Source organism: Gymnogyps californianus, chromosome 18 (assembly GCF_018139145.2).
Source record: "Gymnogyps californianus isolate 813 chromosome 18, ASM1813914v2, whole genome shotgun sequence".
Classification (NCBI taxonomy): domain Eukaryota; kingdom Metazoa; phylum Chordata; class Aves; order Accipitriformes; family Cathartidae; genus Gymnogyps; species Gymnogyps californianus.
The window spans coordinates 1,789,433-1,812,307 of record NC_059488.1 but is presented as its reverse complement, the minus strand read 5'-3'; the positions used below and the strand labels follow the sequence as shown (position 1 = coordinate 1,812,307).

The 22,875-nt window shown below is 44.9% G+C and overlaps 1 protein-coding gene across 2 annotated transcripts in view; it reads right to left on the bottom strand.

Moving 5' to 3' along the window:
- PNPLA7 (patatin like phospholipase domain containing 7) overlaps positions 1-22,875 on the bottom strand; it is a 130,184-nt gene that overhangs the window by 5,441 nt on the left and 101,868 nt on the right. For both annotated transcript variants that reach the window (XM_050907912.1, XM_050907913.1), the window contains exons 28-34: positions 20,651-20,767; positions 16,079-16,148; positions 13,878-13,994; positions 11,811-11,959; positions 10,151-10,303; positions 7,265-7,372; positions 1,552-1,636 (exon numbers count right to left, since the gene is read on the bottom strand). In XM_050907912.1, the coding sequence (XP_050763869.1) occupies positions 1,552-1,636; positions 7,265-7,372; positions 10,151-10,303; positions 11,811-11,959; positions 13,878-13,994; positions 16,079-16,148; positions 20,651-20,767 (799 nt within the window). The remainder of the gene's footprint in view (positions 1-1,551; positions 1,637-7,264; positions 7,373-10,150; positions 10,304-11,810; positions 11,960-13,877; positions 13,995-16,078; positions 16,149-20,650; positions 20,768-22,875) is intronic.

The following is a 22,875-nucleotide window of genomic DNA, read 5'->3' as shown; positions in this document are numbered from 1 at the left end:
CCCCCATCTGAGCTCGCCTCGGTACAGACCGCTTCCCCCATAGCTCCAGATAACTCTTTAGCAAAAGCGATGCCATCCTGGAGGCACCGAGGCGATGCCGTGTTCAGAGGAACGCCCTTCCAGCCACTGCCCACCAAAAAACGGGCAAGGTCCCTGCAGGCAGCGCATGGAGTCACCCACAACATGAATATAAAAGGTCCTTCAAGACATGGCGCCCGCATGCGCGGCTCTCTCCTCCCATCTCCCCCCTCCTCTGGAGTCTCTACAACCAAGAGATTTCAGCATCCGTGAGGAGCACGTGGCACCTGCCCACCCCGTCCCAGGCAGCCCCTGCGCCGGCCCTCCTTAGCCCCAGATCCGCCATATCTACTTTCTGAAAGACGTGTCTCTTTGTTACAGTCGTGCTCCCGGCCTCACCCAGCAGAAAGCCAGTCTTCCTAATGGGGGCGGATAATCAGAAACTACGTAAAGGAGGAAGCTCTGTCCCAGTACACTGGTTAAATCTTAGCAGGTCTCAATGCCTATGCCTTAAATAACCATGTTACATGAACTCTTCATTCTTATTCACAATGGCTGTTTCAACCACATTTGATTAATATTTTCTTCATAAGGCATATGATTGCAATTAGCATTTCAAATTACCAGAGGGACATCTCTACAAACAGTCACAGATGGGAGGACTGCTAACTTTAGATTTCCCTCTGCGAGAACAAGAATCGGGAGGAGGGGAGACTGTTTATAAAGAGCTCTAGCGCTGGTGAAATGCTCACAGATTTCAGGCCTGCGAAGCTCTGATCCTTTTTGTGAAGTGAGCTTCGGTTATGGCATGTACAGCGAACTGCTCTGCAGGGCACGGCTGAGGCACAAGGCACTCGAGTGCCTTTGTGTAAAGATGCAGGAGCCATTACCTGTTCCTCATTAGTTCACTAGTGCTCCCCATAACAGGAGCGTACAAAAAGCGACGGAGCCAGTGAGTCACTCCAGATCCTACTCACGACGCAGGGAAAAAAATCCTTCAGTCAAAGCTTTAAATCAGCCTCCTCCCATCTCAAAAGGACACGGTCCAAAGAGCAAAGCCATCGCAAGGACACGGGCCAGCACAAGGGGGTGGAAAGCTTGTCTTTGCAGGAGTTGCCACACGTGTTGTTTCACTCAGATGAGGCTAACTTGAGTAGGGATTACTCCACCGGGAAGCCACGCCGGACCACACCGGTAACGGGCTGACAGCGGATGTCTCGCCATGGCAAGAACATCTGACTGCCAGCCTCTCCTGGAGGAGGCAGCAGGAGGGGGACGTGGAGGGTCTGGCCTGGGGCAAGCTCGGGCACACCTGCAGGCAGAGGCTCTGGACGAAGCAGGGGGACAGCCCGTCACCGCCGGCTTTGCTCAGCAGACACCGGAGCTGGCAGCCAGCCCTGAACCGTCACAGCTTAGAGCACGGGGTGTTAAAAGAAAGCAGTTAGAGAAGGCACGCAGGAGGAGCGAGCAGCCGTCCCCGCCTCGCTGCCCTTCCCAACGCTTCCGCAGCGCTGGCCGGATCACCCCACTCACCGTCTGCCACAGGTGCTTTCACGGGCTCGATCCTGGACACGATTTCTGCCAGGTCCGTAAAAGAGGTGGTGGGACAGGTCACGTTCTGAAACACAGTGGTAAGTTTTAGGCATGTTAACAAATATACACAAAAAATCCGAACAAGTCAAGACTGTATAAAAATGATATTGAACAGACAAAGCTCCAGACACACAAATTCTCCACGATTGCCCCCTCAAAAGCCATTACTCATCAGTGAGTAATTCTCAGAACAACTCTCCTGATGCAGGTCTGGTGGCAGAGATGGGATTCCCAAGCGCAGACAGTGGGACAGCCTCTAATGGCTCCTTCTCCATCCACGCAACAAGAAGCCTTATTAAAAATTTAGCAAACTATAGAAAAGACCACAAAGACAAGAACTGGCAGGTCTGGACTCTGTGACAGGCAGTGCTCATTTTACTTCTTTGTTCTCCACCACTGTTACTTTATAAGAGGGACCGGCTGGGCCAGGTACAGCCCCCAGGGAGCTTTTGCCTTCCCTTGGGAGAAGGCGAAGGGGCCCCAGTGCCCGGGTGGGAGACGGCAGGCGGTCCAGCCCTGAGCCGGCAGAGCCACGGGAGGCTGCGCGGACGGGGGGCAGCAGCCCAGGCACTGGGGTGACCAGGACCCATCCAGGGACCCCGGCAAGCCGTGGAGCTGGAGGTGCAGCAGCGAGCAAGAGCCTGAGGTACGTGGTCTGCCCGCAAGGAGAAATATTTCCCACTGTAATTCCTCTTTTCAATAAACCCTTTCTATTTTTACTCTGTCTCACCCAAGCAGTGGGTTGAGTGTTCTCTATTTTGAGAAGTTGCCTGCTCCAGTTTCTCCTCTAATAAAAATGCCCAACTTCGGCATTTAAGAACTGTTTTGGTCTTCCCATATGCCATGCCGTGAGCGGCCCTACCCGCCTCCTCAGGGCCAGGCACAAGGTCACCAGATGGAAACCTGAACACCCCTCACCTTCTTTTAAAACCAATGATTTTAATTAGTACAATAGCACACACCCCCAGAGGAGAGAGGGGGGGAAGAGCTTGCAGGGGGCATGTTATCGGCATTGGGCTGCCGGGAATTGCTGTGACAGTCATCTTTCTAAATGCCCAGACCTGTCCATGTGCTTCCAGACAGGGCAGTTTCCTAACACAGGGTTTTTATGAGCAATTCTTTGCTCTTCTGGCAAGAGCACTGATACTATGAATCATACAACCCCTGTGGGGGTCACAGCAGAAGCCCATTACAGCTGCAGCAGATTGCTCTCAGTTGACCTTTAATCCATAACTAACTTTTCATGTAATTTAGTACAGCTAAAGCAAGGTGCGGATCCAGGACAAACAGCTGGTGGGGAGCGGTGGACAGAGAAAAGCCCAGAGGGAATTAAAAAATACCTGTATGAAATGAAACAGCAGTAGCTTAGGACACACACTTTAAAATATACAGAAGTCAGGAAGCTCAGAAGCTCAGTGTGACCATTAAGGAACCATCAAGAAGGGTGAGTCAGTCCAGTCTCATTTTGAACATCCAACCTGAATGGTCCCAGTGAAGCGTTTGCAGAAAGTTGTTGCCCCAGACAGGAAAAAAAGCATCTACATCTTCATTTTGTGCCATATCACTAAGCGAGGGATATATGCAAACTCTGGCCACCAAGCAGACACAGCAATGTTTGAGGCAATCGCCTGTAGTCTAAAAACGTGGACTCTTACCCAAGCGGACAAAGTGGTTGCAGAGAGCGGTCAGGCAGACACGTGCCAGGCTGTCCTTGGGAGCACGGAGCAGATAGAGACCGGCTTTGGAGGGGACGAAAGTCCAGGGCACTGTATGAACTGCTGAACAAAATCCTGCAGCGACCGTCACCAAAAGGTGCTTCAGGAAAACCACCATCAGCTCGTGCTCCCGCAGATGAGCTGCGAGGACCGATGAGTATGAAGGCAATCGTAAGTGTGACCGTACCCACGGGAGCATCTGTTACGGTCGCTGACATGCAGACGATCCCGCGTGTAAGCCTGTCAGAGGATGCTTGGTGAGGCAGCTGCACCCCAAAGTCTTAGCACTAAGACTGGAACACCACTTGTGGGAAACCAGGTGTCTTCCCACACTTGTCTGATGCTTTGCAAACAGGAATTTAATGTTTAAGCATTTCCTCTTACTACTTTTAAGGACAAAACCACACTCCCATCAATTAACACAAGGCAAAGAAGTGTCTTAGATTCATTTGAAACATACTCTAAAACCTTTCTGCTGATTTTTTTTTTCCAAGGAGGAAAGTATTCTCTTTGGCACAGTCTTTATTAAATAAATTAGAGGAGAAAGACAGTTACTATTGTAGTCTGCAAGATTATATTTAGCTTTGACTATGAATAACACTTCAGTAGACAAAACTTCCCCGAGGAGATCCAATTAACTGTATTGCATTATTCTGTGCTGGGGAAGAGTAAGGGTTGTTCAAGTGAAGTTTATGTAAGGTTCCTGTTGTTTGTGTCTTCAGTATTTGCATTTTTGAGACAAGATAAACAGTGATTGAATGATGAAAGCAAAGGAAAAGTATCTAAATGATTAAATATATGGAGTTTTTAAGTAAAAATTCAATGCTTACGACATGGAAACATGATGATAAGAAACCACGCTCAGCTCACTCAGATGTTGAGCACTCTAGAAATAGCTGAAGAACTAAAACATATAGAGCATCAAAGCCTTCGCTAATGAAAGGCAAGTTAAAAATATCAGCCGTTATCCTTGGAAGATAGCAGAGCTAAAGGACTTAAGTGACTCTAATGGACTGGGGGGGGAGGACAAACACCGCAGTGGGAGCCTGCAGTACTTGTTATTTTGTAGCAATAAATCTACTGAAACAAAAGTCAGAAGAAAAAAATCTCGGTTTTTACTGGACTCCAGAGTTTCCAGAGGAAGAGCAGAAGACCTCCTAGGTCCTTGGGAGTAGAGCCTGGAACTGAGCCTTAGCGTCAGTTTGGGGGAGAGCACAAAGCTGATGGTTCCCGCTCCATCACCCGGGCAGTTTGTTGAGTCACTCTCCTGAACTCATTACTTTCATAATCTTGGTGTCTCAGCAATCAGCACTTTCTGCCTTGTTACCAAGCGCATGCACAGAAATGCAATGACAGGCTATGTCTACAATGAGCACGTGATATATTTAATCTCCAGGGCAGTTGAAGGTAAAAAAACCAGGGTAGATTGTGATAAATGTTCAACATGCTGCTTGATGCGCAGCTGTAATATCATGATTTAACTGAAATATTAGCCTGAATTACTGTATCCCATATAACGGGCAATTTTAAAAGAAGACTTCTTTAAATGAAGCACTTGTTACAGCAATGAATATGTTTGAGCTTGTTACCAGCTGGTGATAAAAGTTAGAGGATGAAATAGGACATATAACCATTTTTGAGACACACACAATTTTCTCTCAACTTCTCCTTCGGACTATTAATACACATAAACAAACACATACCAGCTTACAACCAGTCTGAACACAAGGCGTCAGAGGCAGAATGGGGACCCGTCTTCTGCAGCTCAGACTAATGTATCTCCTAGTCCAGGTCATCTCCCCAGTAAGAACAAGCTGATGAGTTTTGGGGCTCCTCAGGCTACTCGGATCACCAGCTAGTTTCCCGTAAAGCTCAGTCCCTCTGTGCTCCTCCCATGGCCACTCACCCTGCCAGGCAGCTTGGGTGGGATTCGTCTGATGATAGGAAGTCGTCAGCGCTAGGCCGCCTTGGCTCCCTTTACATGGCCGGAGCTGAGGGTGCCATCCATCTTATCCCGATGGAGCCATTTCCATTTCATCAAGTGACTCACACCCTACGGAGGCTCATCTCTCTCCGGTGACAAATGGGGGTCTAGGGCCACTAGCTCAGATGTGGGTGTCATCCACCCCTCGTTGCTGGGCTAATGTCCATCCCTGCAAGTACTGCCCTTCCTCTCCCCTTGCTCACGCCACCTCCCTCCTAGCGAAAGTGCTCTACCACCCATCTCTGGAAGAGCTGCAAATCCTCAGTGTCATTTTTCACCTCTATTGACTTTCCTTAGTGAGGCTCACTACAGTTATGATACATTTTGGCAATCACTTAAAATATTACTGCTCATTTTCCTATCTCTAAAAGACGATAAAGATGAATTACTGGGTAAAACATAAAGCCTTTGTAGCACTCTGGTTTTAAATTAGAGGAATTCAAAGGAGGGTAAGGATAATAAGCCAATATATTATAATATTATACCCAAGTCCTCAAAAAGGTGATAACTGTTTCTTAAAAACAACTGAAACTTCCCTGCCAAGAAATTCAGTCAGCCCACTGAGTTATGAGCCAACTCTAGAAGCTGACCTCAATCCTTAAACTGTAAAACCACGAGAATGTTATCCTACTTTTAAGTAGAAATCTTAAACGGGACTGTAACCACACAGCAACCCTATGTAGCCTGTAGATTTACCATAATCAGGCATTTACCAAACTGTACATTAACTGCTCAAATGTGCTGAAGCAGGCAGAACAAGGTGCATGAAACCCAGTACCTCAACAGCACTGCAAGCTTCTGCGGAGCCTCAATGATGGCTCTACGAAAGGCATTTTCTAATAGAGGAGTGAGGAAGAAAAGCAACAAAGCAAGAAATCTATGGCTCTGCAGGGATCTTAACTCTTGTCTAAAAACACATCTCCAGCAACGGTTTAACTCAGGTTTTCTGGAAGCGCCTAAGAACTATTTGAGTCACATCCTGAAAGCCAGCAACGGCAGAGATCGACGCCAGCGATCCCGATTCATGTCTTCTGTGACGAGCACTGGGCAGCTGGTGGGAGAGAGCCACTGCCCTGGCAGACCAGTTTCTAGTAGCAAGAACAATATCCAGGCAGCACGTAAAGTTTGTGGCACAAGAATAAATGAAAAATAATTCTCAGAAGGTGACGTGTTCCTACCCAGCATTACTCAGGGAGGCAGTCAACGTGCATACAAGCGATGGGTACAAAAGCGGCCCATCGCCTGAAGCCACACACCATCCTCTCTCACAGGACCTGCTGGGGCACAGTCACAGCTCCGCTCCAGCACTCGGTGCAGAAGGCAGCTCAGCAGGCAGCATTTAGCGCCCTCAAGACTGCCGACGCACACGGTGAAGGAGAAGAGAAGGGTGGGTGTGTACACACGTACAACTCGGCTACACGTCTCAGAAAATGCTGGTTACTGGTGAGCATCCTGCCTTCCTTCGAGGACACTTGTGTTGTGAACGATTCCAGGTTACAAACACAGTATCAAGAACCTGTTAGAATGAAATAGCAACAGGAGAGCCGCGCTACAGAGCCCTACATCAGTTCCTGGGGTTTCAGAGACCCCATCGTACTTGCTGAGGATACGGATGGATCTCTACGTGGGCACGCATCAGGTATTGGGGGGTGGACAGGCAGACCTCGGAGCTTGGGCTCTGGCAGAGCACACTTTGGCCACACTCATACCTGATGATCAGAGGAGTGCAGGACCTCATTCATCCAGGCTATGGTTCAAGGAAAGAAGTTTCTGAAAAACTGATCATACCTTTTCTTGCCTAAAATACAGTTTTAACTAATACACGCATGCTCCCCATACGGACTTGAGGCAATCGTTCATTCTCTTTCATACCCCTGAGCAGTTTCTGGGCAGTAGCAATCTGGCGTGCATCAAGTAGCTCTTGCAGAACAGTGCATGTAAAGTGAACACTTACATCAGTTTTGGATTTGCAAGTCTCTTGCCTATCTCTTAGCATCTTGTCAAGGACTCCACTCCTGCACCAGACATTAAATACGGTTTTCCCATGCTGATATCCCACTTCCTGGGGGAAAAAAACAAAAAAAAAAAAAAAGAGAGTCAGGGGAAAAAAGTAATTAATGACTAAAAAAACCATGATGTCACATCATCTGCAAATTAGTAGGAAATCCAGAGGTCTACCCCAAAGCCAGGATGTACTTTTGCTACCTTCCAGCCTCAGCTACATAAGCTGTTCAGCCTAAGAATTAGGGGAACGATTAAGCAAACAAGGTGCTATTTTAAGTCCAAATGCTAACGTGACCTTTGACCCCACAGTATACAATGAAAAGTGCCACCTGACACAACTATTTTTACAGCAGTGGCTTCAAGCAGGCTGCTCACAGAATAATGCCATATAAAGAGAAGCTTAGGACGAATATGTATACGCCCTTCCACTACTGGCTCTTTCTTTGGAAGAAGGTAACACCACAAATGAATTTGTGACTTCTCCCCTCTTGGCTCAAGGATAGCCAAGAAAAGAAAACTTTTCTAGCAAAGAAAAGTTCCAAAGCACCCGGTTCCAAAATTTCTTGCAATGAGTTAAGCCAGACAGCGCTGAACATGCAAGCGTCAGTTTGCTGGAGCAGAAATGATGGCACATGGACAACACCAAACCCACAAACTCCACGTTCCTCTAATTTAAAGGTATAAAGTAATTTGCGCTTGGAATAATAACATGGCACTGTGTCATTAGCTTGGAAACAACTGGAAAAAATAAACCGATTGCTCCAAGTTTTACTCTTTTCCTAACAAGACAGTAGAGATAGTGTTGAAAAAATCAAATCGAAAGGACAGGGCAACAAGTGTCAGGAGTCCTGGATCCTATTTCCAGCTCTCGTGCTGGCAGCACGCACTAAACCTCAGGCTTGCGTGGCAATGCCGAGTGCTGGAAGCAGCCCTGGCTGAGCTGGTATTGTCTCTCCTCTGGTTTTTAGATCAGGGTTCAAAGCACAGGAGGCACTCCAGCTGGAATTCACCTCTCGTAATCTATCACAGCTTCTCAGCCCAGGGTGGATGTGATCACTCAGGAGGAAAAGGGACCTGATCGATCTACAACTGGCTGGGTCAGATTGATCCAAAATAACTGCGAGAACCTGAGCTTTGGGAAACGACATGCAGCCGACTTATTGCTCTAGGCGCTGATACAGAAGAGGGGTTTTGACAAGACGAGGAGATTTTTGTTCTTTTGAACATGCTGAATGGTTACATAGTGCTCATTTCTATTTTCTGTAAAATCCAGGTACATAGCTGGAACTAAAAACCCCACTACTTGATAGCCTGTAATGAGAAAGGAATGCCTAGACTGCCCTTTCCTTTAAGGTCAGCACAGTTTAAAGCTTCCCTGTGGACAAAAGTTATTTAGCTACGCTGCAGGGAATGAAAATCCAGGAGGGTGCTGCCCCTCCATACCTGCAGTGTCTCATGCCAAGAACCTGCTCACAGAAAGTGACATCTTTGAGAAACTGCACTTCTCTCAAGTTTTATTCCACTGAGAAAAATTTTCCTGGCATCTTTAAATCTCTTCAACGACACCAAATTAGACAGAGACAGAACAATGATTTGACAGCTTGCTATCTGTTACTATGATGAACTACCAGACCCGTTTGTCAAGGATGTTTCAAAATGGCCAGGGCACTCCATCTAGCGAAGAATTTTATCAGCAAAGTCTTAGATGCACCGTTGGCAGACAGCACTGTTTGCCCAGGAGCTATGAGACACCAAATATCCTTGAGAAAATATTTATATTGGGGAAATCAGCTGGTGGTCTGGAATAGCTGCTGTTTGGTCCTAAGGACTCTCTCAAATGTGAAACTGCAGGGCTTAATTGTATTATTGGTTTTGTTTAGTATTTATAAGACCGTATCAGAGAAATCAATCTGCAGCTTAATGAGTATTGTAGGTTTTCACCACATCTATAAAGGAGATTGACTTAAAGAAAAATTGGTGTGGGGGGCTTCCAGGCTAGGAGAAGAGCAAAGCTATGCAGAAACACCTGAAGATGGAAGATGCTTGCATGGCTGAAGTGGGCAAAGAATGGAAAGAGACAGTAAAATAGCTTCCTTGACAAGAGACGACGAGCCCGAATTGCTATCATTAGCTCAACCTGGGCAGAGACGTTTTTGTTGTGAATGCTGAATTGTATCACTAAGACAATTCAACTGCACATCTGGAGTCAGTTCTTCCCATGCTGGTTTCTGACACATAAACAAACAAAACTAAATCCCAGAGACGTGTAACCTGGTACTACCCTTTTTACAATGTCCTTCCACTGACATTGGTGCCATTTTCCTGATACTCTATCAGGTGCAGAGGAATTGTGGCTGATACGTTTTATTAATAGAAGTGTTGAAACGTTAACCGAGCCAGATATTTTAGCATGTTGCCCTCCATTTCAGTGATTCATGGCCTCCCCTACAGACTTCTTCAAATCTTTCATGCAACAACAAGCTACATAATGAAGGGAGAGAAATGACACCATTTGACAAACCCCAACTGCCCAAAGCAGCTCAGACACCCAAGAGTTTTTACCAAGCAGCTGAGCAAGAATTGTCATGAAACAGAGTGAGGCAACTGATCCGTTCACAGGTCATTATATCATCAAGATTACTAACTCGATTTCTGCTGTTAATCCAATCTTACAGCCATGATATCATTCCACAGCATTATTTAGCGTCAATTATTCATTCTGTGCCAACTGACTTGTCTTACTCTCCAACAGCTTAGGCACTAATTAGCACCACAAACCAGCAGATTCCTGTGGAACAGCAATACGGGGGAACTGCCTTTCCCAGGAGGCACTTACACAGATTTCATCAAATTTCCCAAAGTCCAGGGTACCGTATCGGTCAATGGGCGGCCGGATATACTCGCAGTAATCGCTGTTCTTCACCATCTCCAGCTGCCGCACACAGCACACGTACGCAAGCCGTGTCTGGATCTCTGCCATATTCAGCACCTGCCAACCAGGCCAGACGCACCAATCACGATTAGTTCAGAAATTTTATTTCAGAATATGATCTGTATTCACAATGGAGAAAAAGCAAGTTATCTATCCTTTTTTTTTTTTTTTTTTTCCCAAGAGCGCACAGAAGCCTGCTGAAGCCTTCACACTTCAGCACCTCCATCTGTTTCCGAGGCGGTGTGGACAGCTAGCCAATGAGTCTCCATAATCAACAGCAGAAAGGGAATTGCCTTCAAACATATTTCTGCAGTTCAACATTGAACTGAGTCTTTCATTCCAGGATATAGTGGTACCTTAAGAGAGAGATCTGTGCTGAGGCGAGAGGGGCACAGTGATCCTTCAAGGCAGAAATCAGTGATGGTCTCTACAGCACCAGGGCAGAGATTTTGCAGAATGGTTGAGGTTGACAGGGACCTCTCAAGATCGTCTAGTCCAACCCTCCTGGCTCAAGCAGGGTCAGCTGGGGCAGGCTGGCCAAGACCATGTCCAGCTGAATTTTGAATATCTCCACAGACGGAGACTCTACAATCTCTCTGGTTGACCAGTGTTTCACCACCCCCAGTAAAAAAAAAAAAAAAAAAAAAGTGTTTTCTGGTGTTCAGAAGAAATCCCATGTTTTCATGTGTGCTTATTGCCGTTTGGGCAGTTGTAATATTTCCCTGGGCACTACTGAGAAGAGTCAGGGTCTTCGATCTCCCCCCGCCCCCAAACACTCCCACTACATGCTGGGAGCAGCATGGTCAACTCTGCCGAGGCACAGCAGGGCACTCCGCAGCTGCACCAGCTCCAAAAGGCCGCTTCTCAGGGAGACCAGACCTTTTCAGGGAAGGGAGTTATCACAGAGGAAAACTTTAGATTACAGAGCAGTACCCACAGTTTGTAGTATCTTCCCCAACTTCGGGAAGCACAAACAAGTATTTTACTTCCAATTCCAACAGGGGAATGTGTTAACTGTAGTTGGGAGGGAAGAAGAAAAAAACAGCATTCACTTGGGGGACAGCTGCAGAGCCAGATAATTTAGGAAATGCAGAAGAATAAGTAACAGAGTTGGCCTGACTGCATGCAACAAGGGGGGGGGAATCATGCTCGCAGCCCCGCGTTTATCAGTAGCAGTAATGTTAACTACTGCCTAGTGCTAAAATTTCCCTAAATCAACGGTTCAGAGACATATAGGATAGGAACACTGAATTGGACAAAGTTACTACTTTTATTGGTAAAATTCGTAAATTCTGACTTTATCAAAAGTTAATGCACCTCTAAGAAAAGGCTTCTTTGCTCTAATAATTCTGCCATCCCCTTCCCAGACTGAGGCTCTACCCTCTCCCATGTCACTGCCTGTCCTTTGGTGTCAGGGCACTGCACAGCTGTCTTCGTCCATGAGTAAGAGCTCAAACCCAAGAAAGACAACGCTCTGTCACCAGCCTTGCTCCCCGAATGAACAAGGGGAAGCTTCCTGCTCTGTACATAAAACCAGCTGCCATTTTAATATAGTCTACAATACCTTGACTTTCTCGGCCAGTGGATTCCACCTCTTCCAGAGCAGCCACCAGCCAGACAAGCAGTCGCCGTAGTTGGTGAGGTCTGTCTCATCCCGGCTCCCCACATCGATCGCGATCACCACCTTTGCGCCCATGGACCTTGCAACATCAGCTAGTGGGAAAGAAGGTCGTATCAGTGCCAGTGCTGCCAACCCTGGTGCTGCTCAGCTGAAGCTTACGTACATACTGCTAGGGAGTATAGAACCTGACATCGTACCTACCACAAGCGTCTCTTTGAACAGCTCAGATATAAACATTTGCAGCAACTCTGCCGAGACGCCCTTTCCCCGGGGAGGCTCCTACCCCACCTGCTCCATTTTAACGGAGAGATCCCAGCGTGCTGCCCGCTCCGCACCGACCGAGCCCCTGCGTAACCTCAGGGTGAGCTCCCACTGCTGAACTGCTGGTAAACATCGCTTATGGGGTAAGTTTCACCCCAGATCGGCAGGATGACCCGACTCTCTCCAAGGCCACGCTGTCACCACAACCCATGTGAAGGCAGCAGCAAAACTGTACAGCAGGGAGCAGGGGAGAGCGGGTGGGACACACACAGCTCGAGTCCACAGTTACACCGCATTAGGTATAATGTGAAAGAGCACACTAAACCCACATTAATTCTACCTCGTGCAGCAGTTCTCATGAGAACAAAAGATCTGGGGGACCTGTAGAGAGAACAAGTGGCAGTGGCCTTAAAGAGGAGAGTCAGCAGTGCAGGGGTCAACCCTGCAGATAGAAGGTAATAAAGAAAAGGCACAGCACAGAAACCAGACAGCAAGGAGAGGCTGGGAGGATTTCAGTGTACAAAAAGCTTTGGGATCCAAGAGAAAGATTCTTATTTGGAAGTGGGAAAGAAATGACGCAACACTTCCTACTTCAAGGTCAGTAAAAGGACTAGCTGCAGCCTTTGCATACGGGCGAGGATTTAGCGAAGTGCCAAGGGAGGAAAGAGAAGGAAACGTACCTCACAGAATGCATTTATATTTCTTCCACACCCCCAGAGTCCAAGATAGTTACAGTTTCCAGAACAGTTATGCGTAGGAAAACCACAGCTCTGAAGAGCCAATTTAGATGCTTAATTTATACACTTATGTGCAGGTGGAAAAGGTGCTTCGGTTTGCAATTCATACCTTTGCTTACAGACACAAACAGAGAACTTAAGATGCAGATTTTGGGGGTCTATTTTGTGTTATTTCCGTTTCTGGTTTTTAGGAAAATACAGCCCTGATGGACAAATATCGTCTGGGTTTGTCTGGAACACATAAATGACTTAGGTCGCTCAGATGCGGAGTTTCTAACTTAGATTCCTTCCTCTTTATTTGTACACAATTATAGTCACAAACTGCAATGACACCACCTATCTCTCTTCTATCTTGGCCGCCCTCCTAAGCCACCCACCTTCCAATGCTTTCTGACTACAATGACAACCCTGACATAAAACACATCCCAAACGTACACAAGTGAATTCACACGCCTCGGACCCTTTTGGGTTCAGTCCTCAGAACACCCCAAACTCCACATCACGCTTTTGAACACCATGCGATTCCACCTCTGCCATGTGCTAGCAGCTAACCAAGACACCGGTGCCCATCAGCTGAACCCTTCAGGCTCTGGGTGACACCAGTGTGAACAATGAAGAGTTAATGCCGTTGCTTTCTCAGAATTATTTCTTATTCAACTGATACTTTTTGAAAAGAAACTCAAAAGATAGACTGCATGTTTGCAGTTTAATTTCTGCTCTCTCCTTTCAGTGAGCACTAAAATAAATTCAAAATTAGCTTGGAATTACATGTTCAGAATATGTCTATTAGGAAATACTTTGTCACAAAAAATAGTCTTAATAAAGCCATGATAAAGCAAAAACCTAGGAAACTGAGAACAATGACTCCTGGTAACCACCCTGAGATTAAAGGTGTCTGCAGTATTTCTCCTTGTTTCCTTTTTTTGCGGGGGGGGGGAGAGGACAAAGTTTTGCAGACTGTTTGACGGGCTGTGTTCTCGGTAACTTCTTCCCAACTGATCTGTGCACCTACCTGGAAGATTGTTGATATAGCCTCCATCCATCAAGAGATGCCCATCCTTCGGGTCACAGAGAGGAGGCATATAGCCAGAGAGGGACATGCTGGCACGGACATATCTCCACAGAGAGCCTGCAGGAAGGAGAGGGAGGGAATGGCAACAGCATTAATTACTGCCACAGCAGTGGGGTAGGCTTTTGCACTCATTAAAATAATTGGGAGATAGAGACTCTCCTGCGAATACTGTTAGAAAGTTATTAAAGCAGTTTATTATTTTCTATACCATAATCCTGGCTAGGGGGGGAAGAGGAAAAAAAAAAAAAAAAGGCTATTCAGACATACTATCAGGCAAAGGCCTTAGAAACCACAGTTTTAAGCCCATGCCTCATATTTATTGCCTTCAAGGAGATTTCAGCATATGCCTGACTGCAGGGATCATCTTTAGTGCTTTGTTGAGCTTACACTGATAAGGAAAGGAAAAGGCTTCTCCTGGGGACAAAGGGAGAAAGAATAAGCAGATTGAAGTACAGCTAAAGCCATTATGTTCTACAGAGATCCACAAAACCCAGACTTTTAGCAGGAGCTGAACATGAAAAACGTATGCTGTAGAAGCCCAAAAATTCTGTTTTCCCTGCTCTGTAATAAACAAACTTTTTCACTTGTAAAACCAGTGCAAGTGCATGGTGGCAATCTTATCTCTTCTTAGGACATTTCCGTTAATAGTGCTGTAAGGAGGAAACTTATAATCTCTTAAGCTGCTAGAAACAGACAGTTTAATCAAGTAGAAATTGATTGGATCTGTTTCCTGTAAAATATTCTGCTTTAAGGCTCTTATTTACTGATTCCTCTCTTTAACATTTGCATCAGCTGAATTGGGAAGACACTGCATTTCCAAAGAGGCCAAAAGTCTTGTCTGAGAAGCGAATCTTCAAAATATCAAAAATAAGTAAGACTTGCAGTGTTAGCTCACTTCTCAATAATTAACTACTTGGTGCTTCAAACAGCAACTCTTTCCAGAAAACTGATAATTGATTTTTATCTGTTCTTTTAAAAATATTTAACAGTTCTGTTTCTAATTATAACCTAAGCACTCCTACCGTTTAGCACAGGTCAATACTGGCAGATTTGGGTTTTATTATTAACAGTTTTAGTTGAGTTGGAAATTCCACCCAAGAAAAATGCTGACTTCTTGTGTTACACCCCACAGATGAAACCAAGATGGGAAATTGCAGCAGCTGGGAACTTCCTTCCTCTCCTTTCAGTGAATTCTGGAGACGACCAGCGCCATTCTCCAGCTGATTTCTATCCTTACATTAAACTTCCGCAGGGACAAGTAGCTGGATAGAGTGAGTTTCCTCACCTCAATTGGCTTAACCTGCTGCAGAACGGGAATACAAAACCTCTAAGAAAGGTTAATCCTTTTTCTGCTTGTTTCAGCTCCCTTGGTTGTCCTCGGTCAACAAAGCCCCGGCGCCAGTGTAATTTAGCGGTTCTGGAACCCACGCCCTAGCAGCAGGAATGGAGAGTCTCACCTGCGCCAGCTCCAAAGACAAAACATCAGAGACGTGGCAGCGAAGGCTCCAGCTACCCAGGGAAACAGCTGGGGCACCTGGTAGGCTTGTACTGTCTTCACTGAAGCCTGAGTCACTGCACCGTTACCCCAAATAGACAAAAGCTAAAGCAAGTGTCCCACAGGGCTGCCACCACGTCCTGACAGCAGAGCAGACAGCTCAGATCTTTCTCCTCTGTTCAGCCAGTAAAGTACATCACAATTTTCCACCAGAGAAATAAAGAGGACTGGACACAAACGAGAACCTAACCCAGCCTCTGCTTCAGGCACAGGAGTCTCTTTATTGGGAAAACAGCTTCATTTATTATGAATTTGAATCTTAAAATGTTTTGGTTGCATTAGGTCTGATTTATGGCTAAAACTCCTGCACTTTACGGGATGTTTTAAGGAAACAGAATGGTGTCAATGGACCCATTTTCTCTCTAAACAGTGAATACAGCATCTCATTTAATTTCTTCCCAACAGCTCTTTGTTCCTTGTTATCTGTGTACAACCACAGTTTGGTGCTCAGCAAATAACAAAGAAGGGAGAAACAAAAGGAAAGACAAATGTAAAGGCGAGGAAAATGCCAGGAACAAGGGGTGACACTGAAGTCTCACATCATTATTTAAGACCTGCTGCTGGAGAAGGCCACCTGCACACTCACCGTCCGTGTGGACTCTCATTGCTGAGGCAGTGATGTCGGTTGTGATAGTGAAGTAAGGAATCCACAGATCCTGCAACAGAGGAAGTCCCAACTTTACTAAATCTGTAACCTTGCACTTAAACTAAAACCCATGCCTAACACAAACCAAAGCAACAACCTCTGTATCTTAACAGACAGAGCTGCAGATGCAAACACCTGCATGGATGGAGAAAAACCCATCAGCCCTGAGTTTAAGTTCATAAACTTGTTTCTTATGCAAACATTTCATTCAGAACCAAGGCAGACAAAAATCCTTATTTCCTGTTTTTAATAGCAAGAAATACTTGTTCCAGAAGACTGTCCAGCATACAGAGCAGCACAGAAACCTCATCACGCAAACTAGAGTTCACCTTCTTTCTGATATCTGATTTTCTTTCAGATGAAGTGGGGGGGTCTGATGATAACTCTCATCTAAACAGATCCCTAGGCTGTTTATTGCTGGAGGACAATGTGAAGGGAAGATTCACCTTTTATATATTCGGTTCTTATCTAGGTCACTAAATACCTGCTGCTTTTGGCCTCCCAGGGGAGGCCATGGCACTAAGCCAGACATGGCACTAAGCTAGAAAGACCTTTGATCTCACCCAGTACAGCCACTCTTGCATTTCATCCAACTGTTTCCACTCAAGGTGGCGTTCATCCACTACACAGAGCAAGTCTTCCATAATCGTATTCACCATGGATGAGCATGCAACTACTCAGTTCCCCCTAATCCCACCCTAAGACTGTAGCAGGCAGCATCTTCCTTGCCTCAGTTCCTGAGACACCACAGCCCAAGACAAAGAGGGAAGAACATGAGTCATGGCCTCTTGACTAAATGACGTCCAATTTGTACCTCGTGGTGATGAAGCTAGGGGTCACTTCAGCAGGAGATGCAAAGCAATGCTGCTGAGACCCAAAGCTGCCTAGAGTCCAAGAGGACAACACAAAGCTTTGCAGCATTACCTACAGGAACAAAGGATCCTGCAAGGCAGATCTTCAAGAAGGCCCCAGAGGTTGCTTGAGATACTGCAGGCTAAAATAGCAGTCAGTGGTACATAAGAAGGATGATACACAAAAAGAATGGCCGAGCTAAGTGCTTTACAAGTTTATTCAACGGGGCTAGACCAAACCAACAAGCCCTGCTCCTGGCAGGGGAAGTTCTCATTTTTATTTCAGCCATGTCTGTACTCATGTCCCACTAGCTAGAAAAACTGAATGGGAAGGTGACCTCCCAACTGCATAGGGGTTTGTTGGAGGGAGGATAGTTTTGGAAAGTCTCCATGGTGTCTAGCGACAGAGTAGCCTGCAAAGGGGAAGGAGGAGGACTTGTTTGAATAAATTGAACTTATGCCCAGAGAACAACAGCTGAGAGTTCTCTGTCAATCAGCAAAGCTGAATCAAGACTGAAGAGGTAAACCTGCTCTCCCATCCAGCCAGCCTCTTCGCTCAAGGCACAAGGTGTCTGGGCCTTCTCTAGCACAGCTTTGAAGTGCCTTAAACTCAAGCCAAACAAGGGTTTGGACTCCAGCTACCAGTATGAGCTGAGATGCACTCCCTCTCCGGTCAGTCTCTATTTCTGGTATAAGTCTCTGTGCTGTTCAATACAAAATTCTGAACTGCCAAGAAGGAGCTTTTTCTAGCGAGTTTAATCTCTTAAGCAGCTCTGCAAAGATGGTGGAATTGGGGAGGACTAACAGATGCTGCACAAGTATTACAACCCATCTGGTATAAATGCCATAGGAAGGCGGATGAATAAAGTGTGACTACAAGAGTATTAGGGGTGCCTCTCCATGCTAAAGATATTCCGATGACTGCAAATCTCAGTGCATCAACCACATTTTAAGCAAAAATAGGGGAACAGGGAAAGAAGTCTATCTGACACTTCATATTCATGCAAACACATGCACGAAGGAAACTAAACCAAGACCTATCACGCAATAATAAAGACTGCATTTCTCAGATATCGTTTAATTTATTTTGGAGACAGAGCATTATTCAAGTCTGAAACAGGACTTGATGAAATCTTTTCTGATTCCTCACACCTGAACCTCCAGCTGAGATGACTTGCAAGAGCATTTTATGCTTCTGGCATGGGGGATAAAAATTCCAGAGCCTGGTGCTCTCCCAGAAGGATGGGTAATTTCAGAGGAAAATAACTGTATTTCTTGAGAAGTATCTTTCGAGCACCCTGTCCTGGATTTCTGCATGCTTTCCTGGAAAGAACTTGCACAGGCTGATCTCTTCTCGTGGAGCGCCTTTGGCTGACATCTGTAGCAGCAATCATGGGGGTTGCTGGTAACCAGGGCTACCCCACAAACAGCACTCCTGGGAGTCAGGAGACACCTACGTTACAAGCGTTGTTAGAGAGCAAATTTAAGAGAAAATGGAAACCTCCTTCAATGTCAGAAATAACAGTTCAACGTAAGCGCTTCTGCTCCCTGGCTCTGATGCAGAAGAGGGATGAGGGCATGCGTGAGAAGTGCAGGAGTGCCACCTCGCAGCCATGGGTAGTAAAAAGGAGGATCTGGCCCAGGGCTTCCTAATTTTAAGCTTTTATAGAGACACAAGGGCCAGTACCCCCCCCAGCCCCTCGCGTAGGAAGTTCTCAGGTTCTGCTGCCATCACTGTGGATCCTCCCAGGAAGGAGCAGTTGTGGCCAAGCATCCAAACACAACCTGGATTTGTAAGGCTGTAATTAACTCTTGTTAATACGTATTTCCAGTTGGAAATCATTGCTACCCACCCCCCTCCAAAAACACTCCAACTACTGAGAAAAGATGGATGTTTGCAGTTTGGATGCTTTGAAATAATGCTTTAAGAAAACAATTGTTCAAGGCTTAATGCTTCTTAGTTCAGCTTCTGTTACTTTAGAAGTCACCCTTTACACTTAGGCAGCTTTCAATTTCCATCTGTCTAGTGACATGACTGGTTAACCTGCGCTGATAACACGAACTGCAATGAAGGAGTAACTGCCTCTTTCCTTGCAGAGCTACACAACATTTCTCCTTATTTATCTGATGGAAGTCTTCCAACGTGAGGAAATCCTCAGGCACAGACTGAAGGGTTTAGCCTATGACACTCAGCACGCAAGCACAAAGATGACGCTGTTGCATGCCTCAGAACTGGATTTCTCTTGGACAAAACCTTCCTGTGACTGCAAGGTTAGAACAGATCATACCATTACAGCTGTTAAAAATTGTAAGGAAGGAGTCTACTGCATCTTAAAGGGAAGCACAATAAATTGACTGCTGAAATCAAAAGCAGTGATAGATAGAGCAGGGGAAGCTGGGGCCACCTAAGCTCAGAGGAGATTTTCTTCCGTTTTGTCACTCACTCCTCAAAGCCCTGCTCAGCATTATCCTACAGCCTCGCACTGCAATGTACCATCCACAATTCACACCAAGTTAACCGAGAGAAGACCGTGCTCCACGCCACCGAGAAGGTCTCAGCGCTTTGCATAAGGCAGCTCCTCGGCTACGTCAAAGCAAGCAGAGAGCAGCTGGTTTGGTCATTGGACAATCGCGTGTTTTCCTATCAGGCACTCCTGAAACCAGAGAGAGGAGCTGGAGTGCTTCAGGAAGGGATACGCATGATTAAAGAAATGAGAGTATGGCTGGTGCTGCCCAAATAACAAAACAAAAAATTCCAGTCTCAGAAGGACTTATCACTCTAAAACCTGTTTGTTTCCAGCACCATCCACTCTGCACAGCAAAATGCTAGTTTAAGCCACGTGATGATTAATCACTTACTTTCATACTTGCATTTAAGTAGGGAATGTTTTAGATTATTTTTAATAAATATATTTAAAGTATATATAGTGTTAATTTGCTACATAATCTTTCATCACAAGGATTCCAAACACAGGAATAATTTGGTTAAAACTGCAAATGAGGTAAGATCGCAAGACTACCCAAACGCTCTCTTAAGCTTGGTGATCTCGGAAGACAACCACTGATAATGTGCTTTATAAATTGCTGCTGCTGAGGGATGGAGGATAGGTGGGATTCTGAATGCGGCTATCAGCTCAGGTAGACATACAACCTCTAGCAATTACAAAAAGGTCACCATATGCAAAACAGGAAACAATACACTTTGATGTTATTGCAATTTTCAATAGACTGTTCATAAAAACTCACTCTAGCTTCAAAAATAGAATTTAAAAAAAGCCAAACCCACTGCTACCCTCTTCAAGACCTTCTTCTGGTGTGCCCTAAGGGTCTCTTAGACCTGATTTGCAGAAAAATAACGATAAAACAGTCTCAGCAATTCTACTTCAGTGACACAATTTTAATTTCAGCTCTCAGACAACAGGATCCCTTTGTTAAACAGAACAGAAGTAGCTACAAATAATCTACTTCTTGTGTTTTCTAAATCCACCAAAATGAAAGAATAGGCTCCTTCCTATATTCACGTAGCATCACATTCACAGTTTTAACATGTCTTCAGTCATCCCACAGCCCCATATCTCATATAGCATGGAAGAAATCTATTTCTGCTACAACAGAATACAGTGACATCATTTACTATAAATAAAGTGAATAAGCAACCTACCTCTATCTGCTTATCTTTGAAGATGTTGTTGATGCTGTTGTTAAAAGCCGCTCCAGAAAACATAGAGGTTATTGGATATGTCAAGTCTAGAATAGTCTTAAACACTGAGTTCATAACCTAAAAAGAAAAAAAAAAGAATTTCAAAGGTAAATATATGCAAGAACCCATATTAACGTATGCATTAACATATGCAATTCAAGAGACATCGTATTCCAGATTCTACAGCCAACATGTTGGAAGCATTGCTATTGTAAGTACAAAAGTTGTCAAGGGGACAGAAATACAACTACAAAAACTACGACCAGTAACTCCTTGTATGGTGCCATAAATTTAAAACAAAAAGCAGCAAACTCCGTAGCCAGTTTGCAATAAGGCTATGGAAGAATGTACATTTGCATTGCTTCTCTTCTACCCATAAATCAAAACGTCCCTCTAAAGCAGTGTGCACGGGCATAGGTTTCTGCCTTAACAAATGCACATGAACGGTACAGTTTAATTCTTGATTATTTTTTTTAAAAACAAAAAGATATTATTACTTATTTCCCTCATCATCGTCCTTTCCACAGTGTACATGCGGTTCACCGGCGTGGAAAGGAAATCATAAATCTGTAATATAGGAATATATATCTTTGTACATCTCTTCTCATTTGTGGATCACACCTAATTTTTCTTCCAGTCTTAAATCTTTTATCTGCCTCAGTGTAAGCACTTACAAAAACACGTATGTGATTCTCTCGGACTGCAACAAGGTTAAGTCAGCCACACGTTAAAGAGCTTTAGACACACTTTCTATGTATCAGTGTCCATTATCTTTCATTCCCAAAGTGAGTTATTGTGCTCTTCACCTGCTGCTTGGTAGCCAGCACTTAGATACTACTACGGGCACTCTATATAAGCTAGATAAACCAAATCACATTAGGTTTCTTAAAGCACTATAGATAACCATTACATTACATAACAGCGGCAGGCACTGGCAAATGTGTCTCTCCTAAACACACGTATACCGTAATTAAGCTTTCATGGATTCTTCCCCCCCCCCCCCCCATTTCAAGTGCATTACATCTGTGCGCTAACCTACAAGATAAAGTGATGAACATACCTAAACTCAACGGCATTATGGCCACTGTATTTGTTCCATGACCATGCTATTGGCCTCAAATCCTAATAAATCCTAACAAAATTCAATGCCTAATATATGACATCATACTCAGTTAAAATGCAATAGAAGACCAAAAAACCCAATTAACTCATTCGCAATCAAATAGGGTTTCACTGGATGAAATACTTCTATTCGATGAAATATCTTCTCTCTCTACATGTTCCTTATAATTTAACAAACAACTTAACAGACAATATGGCATTGTACCCAGGCAGAGACCTACAGCATGAAACAGCCTCTAAACCTGCAGTCTATTAAAGGATCTCTGATCAATATCTGGCCTTTGCTTTACTCTAGCAATGATTTAAAGAAGAGCAGGATTAGCCTACATTGTCATGTCCAGCTGCTTTTAAATATCTATTAGGTATCTGCCCAGAGAATACATGTCCAAGTATAAAAAAAAAAAACAACAAAAAAAGATCCTTAAACCCACGTATATAAACAGGAAAGAGGGAGAGTCGGAGAATGTAAAAGCCTTAGCACAAAAACGATTATGAACCTGTCACCTTCATTCACCTTCATTTTGGGTTCTGATGGGGTGAGGACAGTGTGCCAACCTAACTATAGACATGCTACCCACAGCTTCAAAGTTAAATGGAATTAGTTTTGTATTTAAAATAGGGATTTGGTCTCTGACATTACTTAGAATGATTAAACCAGGGAAAGAGGCATTTTCAACAAGTCCTTTATTTAATACTGAAGAAAAATCTCTCCAACTCAGCACCAAACATCGGGGTATCCTCGTCACAAATGATCTTTATAACGCTGAGCTTTATAATACATTTTCCTTGCAATTAATGCCCGCAGTAACCTTCTACATGAAGAAAATACTTCAATTAACGGTTATTTCTTAACATTCTCATTTCTCATAACTGGAAGATGCCCTTTTAGCTAACGCTGATGGCCAACAGCCTTCCAAGAATAGCTGCTACCACCTACCGTTCTCAAGATAAACTAAGTTAAAGACCACCCTTTGGAAAGGCAGCCAGGGCCTTCTGACTTCGGCTCCACTTCATACTTCTCTACTAACCAAGAGCACAAGGGCCAACACCGGCGTCTCCAAGAA